Source organism: Phoca vitulina, unplaced genomic scaffold, assembly GCF_004348235.1.
Source record: "Phoca vitulina isolate PV1807 unplaced genomic scaffold, GSC_HSeal_1.0 scaffold52, whole genome shotgun sequence".
Lineage (NCBI taxonomy): Eukaryota > Metazoa > Chordata > Mammalia > Carnivora > Phocidae > Phoca > Phoca vitulina.
In genome coordinates, this window is record NW_022589755.1 from 104,640 (window position 1) to 116,731 (window position 12,092).

Genomic DNA, 12,092 nt, shown 5'->3' on the forward strand with positions numbered 1-12,092 from the left:
TCTCTCAAATAAATAAATAAAATCTTAAAAAAAAAAAAAAAAAAGATTCAAAAGTGCTTCCATGGGAATTAGGATAAACGCAGATGGCACTGAACCTCTGGGAAGTGCAATCCACCCCATGTCAGGGGCTATAGGTGCTGCCCAGGCATCTTAAGAGCTGGAAACCTGGAAAAGGGGAATAGCACATGTTAATCCTCAGTGAAGTGGTCTGTGCTCTCTCCATGGCAGGAATCGCTGCCTGCGTGTTGTAAATGTTGTAGGCTGGGGCACACGTGGGTGTGAAGATTGAGATGTAGGCCTTAAGAGCTCAGATACCAAAAGCGACACCTGGGTAATTGTGGGAGCTGTTAGGTAGAGGCCAGTGATCACGAAAACTCTCTGGTGTGTAGCCCAAGCCGGCTCAGGGGAAACGCTGCTAGTTTTCAAGCCGTCTGGAGTTCTGCAGCATAAGCCTGCAGGGGCCACCCTGCACTTGCCCCAGTGCCGACTCTGTATGTGGCTCTCACCAGACCAGTTGAAGTCCACCCATCCCATCCAATCCTAGCTTCAGAATGCCATTGCCTGACACCTCCTACTCCATCCTCGTACTTGTGGGTTCACGTTCTAAACATACTCTTCCCTGTTGTTTCAGTGGATTTCTGAACTGAGATGTGTGTTTAGTCCATCTTGACCTAGAAAGCCAGGGAAACTTTTACACTCACAGCCTGCTCAGGGTTAAGAGCAGAGCGGTCAGCCTAGCAGGAAAGAGCCCAACATGACCACATTAAGTTTGGAGGAGGGCAGTGCAAGGCCAAGACATGGGGAAAGGCAGGTGATCATAGTTGCTGTTTCCATGGAATCAAGGTGGGAGCCACTGACCAGTCCTGGGAGAGGTGGACTTAAGGAGGGTGGAGGAAGTGAAGGATAGCAGGAGCCAACCACACAGGTGGGAAGGAGACTGGTGGGGAGATGGGAGAGGGCATCAGTCTCAGCTCAAGGGGTCAGGAGGACTCAGGTTGGAAACTGGACTCCAGGAGCTTCAGTACAAGATGCAGAAAAGGTTGAATATGACTTGAGTACCCACTTGGTGTTTGACAGATGCCCTTGATCCTGAATCCCTGAATTTCCCAGAACAGGTCTCTATCACTTAGAGCGGGGGTTTGTCTGCATTTCACAGCTGTGGGGATTAAGGCTGTGACCTACTCAAGGCACCCTCATGGAGGGGAATCTGGGGGAAGGTGGGATAGGGATAAGGCCAGAGTGTGGACCAGAGCAGAGAGAGGGGAGTCCAGGAGGGGTGGACAGTGGCTCAGGGGCCTGCAGGGTACCAGGAATTCTGGTTCAGTGGACCTATACTCCAAGGATCATGGGGAGCCAGCTCCAGCAAGACACCTCTCACTGCCCCATCTCCCCTCTTTGTAGGACTTGTGAGATTCCAGACGTAGAAGGTAGGTCTGAACCTGCTAGCAGGTAGAGAGTGGGGGAGACATGTCCTTGCTCATTCTGTATGACAGATGGCTACCAGACCTTGGAGGTGATGGGACGAGAGCACCCCCTTGTCTCAGGCTCCCCAGCCTGGATCTACCAAGATTCATCTCACGGTAGAGCTGAGACTTGGGGTGGCCTCATGATATCTACAGTGCTGAAGTCTCCTGGCAGACTCCCACAAACCTCTGGCTGCCATGAAGACATAGGTGTCCCGGCCCCTCATTGGGGAACAGGCAAGCAGCAACTCTACCCTACTTTGAAGGACCTGCATTGAAGCCAAGGCTTCAAAGCTCTGTGATGATGACACTTAGAACTGTGCCGTTAAACCCTTCTGAACCATGACCTGGAGGCTGGAAGGGGAGGCTGAGGCTGTGGACTTCCACAGTGCTGTGCAAGGATTTACACAATGTGCATCCATTCCAACTTCTAATTTTTGCTCTTCTTTTTGCTCCCAAGTAAAGAGACCACTAACATCCCTGGGTGTGAGGACTGAGGTCAGGGTGGGCCCTGGTCTGCTGAGGGCCACAGGGAGAACCAAGGAGCCCCATGTGGTCTCCTCCAAACCTGTTGTTACGATCACCTCTCGTCAGGGCAGGGGGGATATAAAGGCTCCTGCAGCGGTACCTTTGGTAACAACGGGACGTGGCCAATGCTGAGGCTTGGATGAGAAACCGAATGAAAGAGCACGGCTCAAGAGCCATCATTCTTGATGTCTGTCTCCCTCTCCCCACCCCAGGGACCTCCACCTCTACTTGGCCCACCCACTGTGGGACCGCCATGTGCGGGCGGCCAGGCCTGGCATCACCCAGCTCTCACACTGGCAGACCCGAGCACAGCTGCCAGAGCCTGGGGGCAGACTGGTGAGCTGCTGGGCCTGTGGCCTGGATTCGAGTCCTGGCTCTGCTGTGTACAACTCACATCCCCTCTCTCTGCCTCCGTTTCCTCATCTGAGAAGTGGGGATAGCAGTCACAGCAGCCGCCTCACAGGGCTGGCAACTGGCACATGTTGGCCCTTAGCAAGATCCTGCCTGTCAGAATCCCTCTGTAGGCCTGAATCTCTCTCCCTCTCTCGTCTGTTCTTTTCCCCAGAGGTGGAAGCTAAGACAGAGCCCAAGGTCAACACCAGACCCCCACATGACCTCCTACCCACTAGGTCCGCTCCCAGGAGGCCTCGGAGGAAGTGAGGTCTTGGAAGAATATCCTGAGGGTCGGCCTGGCGGCCAGTTTGTGCATGGACAGGGGAAACTCCTAGGACTGCCTCCCCAGCATTCCAGCAGTCCCCCTCCTCACCTGAGCACCCACAGTCATCACAGGCACGAAACGGCACTCTATTGCCAAGTCTCTGCCCTGCCAAAGTCCCAACATCCAAATGGGGGGAACATCCCCCTGCTATTTCTGCAGCCTGACCACTTAGGGTTGGAGTGAGCCGTGGCTGAAATGGCAAACATCGTCACCGTGTGCAGATGGAACGACAGTGCACACACGGGTCTTCTCCAAAGCGTGGATATGCAGGGAACGCGGGTGTTTTACAACAAGCCAGGGAAGGTTGGAGCTGTGACCTCAGGCTTCAGCAGGCTTCGAAACTGCGGCTGGACCTGAGGCAGGAGTGGACCCCGCTTCCCTCCCCAGTGAGCCCTCTGATGACACCACCGAAGAAGGCCTGGCCTGGGGGGTCAGGCCTGCCCCACGCCGGGGTCTGCGCACAGGTTTCTCTCCCGTGTGGATCCTCTGGTGGTGGAAGAGGGCCGGGCGCTCGCGGAAGGCGCGGCCACAATGTGCGCACACGAAGGGCTTCTCACCCGTGTGGATGCGTCGGTGGCTGAGCAACACCGCGCCCTTGGCAAAAGCCTTCCCGCAGTCCCCGCAGCGGAAGGGCCGCTCGCCCGTGTGCAGCAGCTGATGCTGCGTGAGGTTAGAGCTGTGGCTGAAGGCGCGGCCACACTGTGCGCAGGCGAAGGGCTTCTCGCCTGTGTGCACACGCTGGTGATTGGAGAGTGAGGAACCCTGGCTGAAGGCGGCACCACAAAGGGCACAAGTATAAGGCTTCTCACCCGTGTGCATGCGCTCATGCTGAATGAGGTGTGAGTGGCGGCAGAAACGGCGGCCACACTGGGCACACGCGTAGGGCCGCCCGCCTGCATGGATCTTGCGGTGCTGGCTGAGGTTGGAGCCGTGGCTGAAGGCCTTGCCACACTCACTGCAGCGGAAGGACTTCTCGGCTGTGTGTATGCGCTGGTGCCTCACCAGCGAGGAGCTGTGCCGGAAGGCCTTGCCACAGGCCGGGCACGCGTAGGGCGTCTCCCCGCTGTGGATGCGCTGGTGCTGCGTCAGGTGCGACGTCTGGCTGAAGGCCTTGCCGCACTGCGCGCACTCGTACGGCCGCTCTCCGGTGTGCGTGCGCAGGTGCTTGAGCAGGTCCGAGCTCTTCACGAACACTTTGTTGCACGCCCTGCATTCGAAGGGCTTCTCCCCGGGAAGGAGGCCAGGGCCTGTGTGGAGGGCCTTGCCCAGCTGATCCCAGGTTGGAGGCTTGTGGGGATCAGGGAGTCTCTGAGGCACCTCGGGAGCCAAACCCTTTCTTACTTCCCCACTAACGTGACTAACCTCAAGTACTGAGATGCTTGGGAAGACTCTGTGGGGGGCTGCCCACGAGTATGGCTTCTGCCTCTGGGAAGCCCTCCAGTGTTTAGCTGGCTTGCGACCTTCTATTATGGCCAACTCCCGGGCTTGGCCATCCTGGTGAGTCCTCAGTGGGGAGGTCAGCCGCAGACTGACACTGGCCTCCCCACTGCCAGGACCTAGCAGGAGCCGTTCCCAGTAGATTACAGACACCCCTGTGGGTTTTTTCTCCTGAGAGGGGGAGGTGCCCCGCCAACCATCCAGGCTTCTCCCACGCTCACAGATGCCAGCGAAGGGGACCCTCGGAGGTGCTGGAGGGGAGCCATCATGGAAGGCCCCTGGCGGTTCTGCTTCTCCTGGAACAACCCTGTCGTATGCCAGATGACGGGAACCTGAAGGCACAGAAATGGTAGACCCTGGGTCATGCTGGCCGAGAGGGGATGGCCGGGGCAGGCCTAGTGGTCAGACAAAGGGGATGCCAAGGACTGGGTGTGCGAGCTGGGGAGAAAAGCAGCAGCCAGACCGGTGTATGTCATTCACTTCTGTCTCGGGGGACTCCTCCAGCCTGCTTTTGCTCCTCACACGGATGGCTACCTGCCGCTATAGGCTTTACTCACGAACTCTGTTTCCCCGCTGCCTCTCCCCTAGCATGGTCACCTCCATGAAAGCAGGACCAGGAGCGTCCTGGTAAAGGCTGTGCCCCGGTGCCTGGAATGGGGTCCCACGGGAGCTCCCCCTTGGTGGGCAAGCCAAGGCCAGAGCCTCCAGGAGGCGCTGATGATAGAAGGAGAACGGGAAGGAGTCAGGTGGGAGGCAGGAGATGACAGTGTCCGGGAAGGCAGGGAAAGGGGGACAGAAGCCTGGCCACTGGTGGGCCCAAACTCACACCCTCTGAGTCCCCTCTCACCAGGGCTGGGCTTCCTGTGAGCAGTCCTGGCTGGTGTTGCAACTGTCCCACTGAGAACCCAGGGCTCCTCGCCACGCTCAAGCTGGACGACTACCCGGGGTCGTGAGGCAGAGAGGCCTGTGAGAAAAGACAAGCAAGTGAGGGGCCAGGCCCAGCCCAACAGAGGGCAGGAGTCAGGACTTTATGGGACGTAGATGGAGTCATCCGCGCACCCAAGAAGACCACTCCACAGGGCAGGACTCACAGGAAAAGTGCAATGGTCCCTGTGAGGAATCCCTGTGAGGAGAACCGTGTTGGCAGCAGCAGATGAAAGGGGCCCAGGCTGAACACAGAGGTGCCACGGCGGCCCAGGGACACTCAGCCCGCTGGTGTGAGGCTGCTCATAGGCCAACAGGAGATACGGGCTCGGTGCTGGCAACAGCAGAGCTTCCCGCGGAAAACCCAGGGCCTTACCCAGCGAGGCCACAAGTGCGAAGTTCTCCAGCATCACGTGGCAGTACAAGGCCCTCTGGGCTGTGTCCAGGAGCTCCCACTCCTCGTGGGAGAAGTACACGGCCACATCCTCAAAGGCCATCAGGCCCTACAACAGCGGGCAGGGGAAGATGGACACGATCTAAGCTATGGCTCTACGACCCAGGACCCACCTCCCTGTCCCAAAGGATACCCTTCTCCATGTCCCTCAGAGGCTTACCTTCCTCCCCCTCACCCCCTCCTCCCCCAGGCTCTGCAACTCTGCAGACGAAACTTCCCTCTTCTCCCCTACACCCTACCTGTCCAGGGCACAGATGCCTGCTTGGTCTCCCCACTGGCCACTCACACCAGGCAGCCAGAGCAAGCTCACGGCCTTCAGATGGCTGCCACCCCAAGGGCAGGCCCAGGTGCCCACTCGTGCTCCAGCCTTTGCACAAACTGACCCTCCCCAGACATGCCCTTAACTGTTCCTGTAACGAGCAGTTGTACACAAGTCCCAGCTATGGACCCGCCAGGACCTGCCCAGGCCTGGAGGGACGCCCCCTTCTGCTGAACTTGCCTGACATCCCAAGGCTGCTCCTCCAGCATGAAGGACTGGCTGGCTGATCCCCTCCAGTCACTACAGGAGGGGGCCCAAGGATCTGGTGAGCACACAGGAAGCCAGTTTCCTCCTCCCTCCATAACCACGCCCCCCCCCCCCCCCCCCCATTTCCCTGGCCAAAACCTTGCCTTAGGCCACTTGACTTCCTCCCAGAGCCCCAGGGGCTACCAGCCTGTCTTCACATCCCCGGAGTGCTACCCATCCCTGGCTGAGTCCGTAAGATTCCTTCCTCCTAAATGTGATTCCCAGGCCCTGCTGGCTCAGAGTATCAGGGCTGTGTCCTTGGACATCTGCAATTCCAGGTCCACGTGATACCTCCACTGCGGGACAGCACAGATTCCCTGATCTTACTCTGAAGCCTGCTTTCCCTTCAAATTCCGCAGTTCTGTTCTTCTGGGTGCTCAGGACAAAAAACTTGGGACTGTGCTCCACTCGGGCCACCCGCTCCCACGCCGCACCTGAGACATCAGATCTCTCCAGAATCCAACCACTTTCCCCATCTCCACTGGCCCAGTCCCAGTGTGCCGCAGGTGCCGTCTTCGGCCACCCGGGCTGTGGCAGGGCCGGCCCCTGCACACGGCCACCCCCGCCCTGCGTCATTTCTCCGCCAAGCAAACCGTGGGATACTTTTAAAAACCCTAACTTAAAGCACGTCCAGTCTCTGTTCGAATCCTCCCACGGCTCCCGACACAACTCCTCAGCCTGCCATTTCTCTCCCGTGCTCACGTCCGGAAGCTCGGTTCCCGAAGCACCTAGGCTCCGTCTCCCCTCCCAGCTTTTGCACGTGCGGGACCCTCCGCCTGGAACTTCCTTCTACACCTCACTCCCTTGGCTGCCCGAAGCGGGGATCTCACACGTGCACGCTCCACTGGCCTGAACACCGGGGCCTGGAACGAACCGAGAGGGGAGACAAGACGTTCGGGTAAAGTGCCTCCCTGAGCCGAGACTCGGGTCCCTCCCGGAGGGATCTAGGTGGCTGGCGGGGGAGGGGGTCTTACGCTTCCTCTCTCACCTGCGCCGGGTCCGTCAGCGCCGCGGTCGCCATCAGAACCTGTACCTGGGGACGCAGAAAGCGACGGATACGCGGACGTCCCGGCTCCGGGCCTCAGTCTCTCCGTCCGACTAGCGCACAGACGCCCAGGACGCCGTCTCCCCTGCCGCCCGGGGGTCGGAGAGCACGTGACGCGGGGCACCGCCCCACAGCCCGCAGGGCGGCCCAGGCTACACCCGGAGAAACCGAGGCTCGGGGGGCGCGACCGTCGCCCGCGACCACGGCGTACGCTAGCGGCCCTCCGCTCGCGCCCTCGTCGCGGCCCTCGCCTCGGGTCTCCAAGGCTCCTGGAAGGCCGACCCGGACCCGCCGCGCTCCAGTCCCCAACACCCGTGCGGCCCCACGCCCCGCAGCAAAGTGACAGTCCCGGACGCCGGAAGTCCAGCCCCCGCAAGCCCTCATTGGCCCAATGCGCGCCGCGGACGCACGCGCGGCGCCTTCTGGGAAGCGTAGTTTCCGCCCGCTCTGCGGCCGGGTGGGCGGAGCCCTTTCCGACGTCCGTGGCAACGGCCAGGCGGCTCCGCGCAGCGCGCTGGGAAATGGAGTCCCGCGGGCGCGCCCCCGCTTTCGTGGGCGTGTGCGCCTGAGGTGGTGAGTCGCCTGGCTGGGCGTCCTGCGCTCGGGGTCCTGGGACCCCGGCCTGCACCCAAGCGGCCCCGAGGCTCAACGCTGGGCTCGCAGAAGCGGAAACCGCTGACGTCCCTGGAGGCGACCCCAGCCTGGGGCTTTAAGGACAAAGCCCAGTGGGAGGGGCGGGCTCAGACGGGTGTCGCTTCGGGAGCGAGCCCGGGAATGCCGACCCCAGCTCCACCTCTGGAGGCCTGTGCTCGGGTTTGGCCTCTCTGTGGCCTGTGAAGGGCTGACATCAGTTTTGCAGCCCCTACACCAAGAGGTGCAGGCCCCCAGGCTCAAGTTCTCTTGAGTCTGAATTGTTCTCTGAGACGTCCCTAAACCACCTGTTTTCCTTGCTAAAGCCGACCGCGCACAATGTACTTTCCCAGATTGGCTTGTCTTGGGTCGTCTGGGTGTTGCTGGCACATCACGGTATCGACTCCTTCGTCCTTTTTCCCTGGGACAACCTGAGTGTCTGTCACACATAAAAGCCAAAGGAAAGGCAGTCTCAATGCACTCGGACGACCGCTGGCAGAGAATAAGAGTTTCCCTCTGTTGCCCCACGGTGACGGTTTCTGGTTTTTCAGGGTCCTTAATCTTCATACATAGGTGGTACAATAATGTTACCCAGTGCATGTTACCCACTGTTTTAAGGAAATATGGAATTAATTGTGTCAAGTTCGTTCATTCTTTCTGCCTGCCTTCCTCCCTTCCTCCCTCCTTATACATGCACCTATCTCAGCCATAACTGTCCTTAGAATGTGAATCCTCGAGATGCACGAGAGCACATCAATTTTGGAATATTCGTGTGTAAATATTGCTCACTTTGAAAGAATTTAAGAAAATCTAACATTAAACTTGTGATTTAATCAAAAGCTTAGGGATTTGGGGCACCTGGGTGGCTCAGTCGTTAAGCGTCTGCATTCGGCTCAGGTCATGATCCCAGGGTCCTGGGATCGAGCCCCACATCGGGCTCCTTGCTCAGCGGGAAGCCTGCTTCTCCCTCTCCCACTCCCCCTGCTTGTGTTCCCTCTCTCGCTGTCTCTCTCTCTGTCAAAAAATAAATAAAATCTTTAAAAAAAAAAAAAAAAGCTTAGGCATTAATATTTCAAGCACTGTTTGAATGTTTGGAGACACTTAATTTCTTAAAAACTTCTTTTTTGGGGGGGCGCCTGAGTGGCTCAGTGGTTAAGCGTCTGCCTTCGGCTCAGGTCATGATCCCGGGGTCCTGGGATCGAGCCCCGCATCAGGCTCTCTGCTCCGCAGGAAGTCTGCTTCTCCCTCTCCCACTCCCTCTGCTTGTGTTCCCTCTCTCACTGTGTCTCTCTCTGTCAAATAAATAAATAAAATCTTTAAAAAAAATTTTTTTAAAGCACTCATAATTGGAGTATTTTTATTTTATGTACAATAAGTTGGCATTAAAGTAGGTATCTTGGATATCTGCAGTTAAGGTAGGTTATCTTGGATGACCAATTCAAGGAAGTTCACTTAATCCAACTTAATGAAGCCTATATCCTTCGCGGACTGACGGAAACACCGACGCCACATATTGAGGCCGTATTTCCGGATCAGACCGTCCCGGTTTGAGCTGACGCGGCAAGAACGAGAACCCTGGCCAAATTTCCTCGGATGGCTCCAGTACAGCTGCTGTGACCCATCTTGCTCTCTCAGATGCAACAAGGCAAAAGTCTTAAAAACTTCTTATTTTAAAATTATCCCTATAGGGACGCCTGGGTGGCTCAGTCGTTAAGGGTCTGCTTTCGGCTCAGGTCATGATCCCAGGGTCCTGGGATCGAGCCCCGCATCGGGCTCCGTGCTCTGCGGGAAGCCTGCTTCTCCCTCTCCCACTCCCCCTGCTCGTGCTTTCTCTCTGTCAAATAAATAAATAAATAAAATCTTTAAAAAATAATAAAAAATTAAAAAACATAAAATTATCTCTATAATGTGTAATTAGACTAGAGGGATCTTGATTGCCTAATATTTAGGGAAATGCTAATTGGTTGATAAATTCATAATGTAATGAATTGGAAATGATAAAAATGGCAACAAGTCTTCCTCTGTACACAAAATAGCTCCATATCCCTGGCTCCAATATCCCCTGAACAAGATTGTACTTGTCCTTGTACTTGTGGGGTGGGGGTGGGGGCAAGGGGGGCTGTTGTCTGGGGCAGGTGGCTGGACCCTAACCACCCTGGTTGGACCTCTGAAGAGTCCAGGTGGGTTCTTTGTGAAATGCAGGCAAGCCTCTTATCAGGGGATACGTTCTTACAGGCCTCACCATCCACAGCTAGGGAGATGCAGGAATTATTCCCTCCCAACTCTGTGAGAGAAAGGTCTACACTGTTTCAAATTGGCAGCATCAAATGAGATGTTAGTAATTCTTCTGTATCTGGTGTTTCCAAACCCACATGCTTCAAACTTGCATAAAATATTGCACATGTCCAGCTGGATGCAGAATGCAACATGGAGGCGCACACCTGGGTGCCTCAGTCAGTTAAGTATCTGACTTCAGCTCAGGTCATGATCTCGGGGGTCCTAGGATCAAGCCCCATGTTGGGCTCCCTTTCCCACTCTTCCTCTCTCTCAAATAAATAAATAAAATCTTCTTTAAAAATGCAACATGGACGGGTGCCTGGGTGGCTCAGTTGGTTAAGCGACTGCCTTCAGCTCAGGTCATGATCCTGGAGTCCCTGGATCGAGTCCCGCATCGGGCTCCCTGCTCAGCAGGGAGCCTGCTTCCCCCTCTGACCCTCCCCCCTCTCATGTGCTCTCTCTCTCTCATTCTCTCTGTCTCAAATAAATAAATAAAATCTTTAAAAAAAAAAAAAATGCAACATGGAGGAAGAGGAGTCAGAGCTTAGGCCCAAGGTAGGTCAGGCTGACCTGAGTTTGCAGCTGGGTTCCTCTGACTAACCTGTGTGATCTTGGGCCCCGAGGTCCCCTGTCTGTGATTTAAGTTTCTTCACATCTACAGTACTGGACTCAGAATGCACAGTGTGGGGTTTTTGGGAGTATCAACATTCAGCTCCTGGCCCAGGCTGCCTTGCATTAATGTTGGGCACCTCTGTGACTTGTGGAAAACCCCACACCTGTCTTGGGCCTCACCCCTAACAGTGTTACAGCCCTCCATACCTGGGAGTCAGAAAGTGCCTCTAGCCACCAGCATCCTCTCACACTCCATCCTAGCTCAGAGGGTTCATTCTTGACTTCCGTCAGTACGCGAAGGATATAGGCTTAAGTTGGATTAAGTGAACTTCCTTGAATTGGTCATCTAAGATAACCTACCTTAACTGCAGATATCCAAGATACCTACTTTAATGCCAAGTCATTGTACATAAAATAAAAATACTCCAATTATGAGTGCTTTAAAAAAAAAAAAGTTTGTTTTTTTTTTTAAGATTTTATTTATTTATTTGACAGAGAGAGACAAAATGAAAGAGGGAACACAAGCAGAGGGAGTGGGAGAGGGAGAAGCAGGCTTCCTGCTGAGCAGAGAGCCCAATGCGGGGCTGGATCCCAGGACCCTGGGATCATGACCTGAGCCGAAGGCAGAACCTCACTTGCTCCTGCCCTACCTTTCATCTCCCAAGGCAGCTGGCTTGTGGAGTGGGCGGGGATGAGGAAGCTGGTACTGCCAGCCATACCTCAGGTGTGTAGCCTGCCCAGGCCGGGCTTGGAGTTGCCAAGTGTTCCCAGGTGGGTGCTCCTATTAGAAGGTTGCCTCATGTTCTAGATGTTCCAGGGCTTATCCTGACAGACTGGGTGTCTTTGTTCATAGGTCTGGATGGCCTTAAATTGTTGTGGGCATAAGACATTTGTAAAGAACCCTAGAGTTGTTATTAAAGAAGGGAAATTTGTCATACTTTGTGATCTACTTTGAAATTCTTAAAAATAATATATTGTATTGTTAGTATTCATTTTCTTAACTCTGAAAATTCAGAAATCAATTTTTTTGAAAAATAGTTGTTTGAAAAGTAACTGTTAGAAACTAAGTTAAAGATTTGATCCTGACAATTGTGGAACTTCACATTTGGCTCTGTAGAGTCTTCTAATTGTTGGCTAGGTCTTTGCTTCCTCTTGTGTATACAGCCCTCTATTAAATATTTTACTATGAAGTATATTTAGGTGTTTCCTGGTGGCTGTGCATAGGTATTTGTTCTATTGAGAGTTTTTTTCCCCCGTCTCAATATGGATTCCCCAATTCTCTGTCACCAACTGGCTGTACAACAGTTCGATTCAGTTGTGACACAAACTGCCCAGAGTCAACACAGATCCCACAGGTTTAGGGTTCAGTCCCACAAGAATAGCCCCACTTCATATGCCAGCCACAAGTGGGGTGCCCAATCTACTCACATATCTGCCTA

At 55.1% G+C, this 12,092-nt stretch overlaps 2 protein-coding genes across 8 annotated transcripts; both read right to left on the reverse strand.

Moving 5' to 3' along the window:
* Positions 1-4: 4 nt before the first annotated feature.
* On the reverse strand, positions 5-7,493 carry LOC116622259 (zinc finger protein 324A-like). 7 transcript variants are annotated; one of them, XM_032388599.1, is made up of 6 exons: positions 7,078-7,493; positions 6,792-6,952; positions 5,447-6,083; positions 4,994-5,110; positions 4,744-4,860; positions 5-4,478 (listed from the first exon to the last, which is right to left on the reverse strand). In XM_032388599.1, the coding sequence occupies exons 3-6, from the start codon at positions 5,565-5,567 to the stop codon at positions 3,028-3,030; spliced, it is 1,806 nt and encodes a 601-aa protein (XP_032244490.1). In that variant the 5' UTR covers positions 5,568-6,083; positions 6,792-6,952; positions 7,078-7,493; the 3' UTR covers positions 5-3,027. The 7 variants fall into 7 exon arrangements, with proteins under 7 accessions (XP_032244490.1, XP_032244491.1, XP_032244488.1 ...); XM_032388600.1 differs by having other exon boundaries at positions 5,447-5,573; positions 6,024-6,083; positions 6,792-7,493; XM_032388597.1 differs by lacking the exon at positions 6,792-6,952 and having other exon boundaries at positions 5,447-5,573.
* Positions 7,494-9,216: 1,723 nt separating this feature from the next.
* LOC116622410 (40S ribosomal protein S29-like) lies at positions 9,217-11,370 on the reverse strand. The gene is made up of 2 exons (XM_032388881.1): positions 11,304-11,370; positions 9,217-9,392 (listed from the first exon to the last, which is right to left on the reverse strand). Exons 1-2 carry the CDS (start codon positions 11,368-11,370, stop codon positions 9,217-9,219), a joined length of 243 nt encoding a protein of 80 aa, XP_032244772.1.
* Positions 11,371-12,092: the final 722 nt, after the last annotated feature.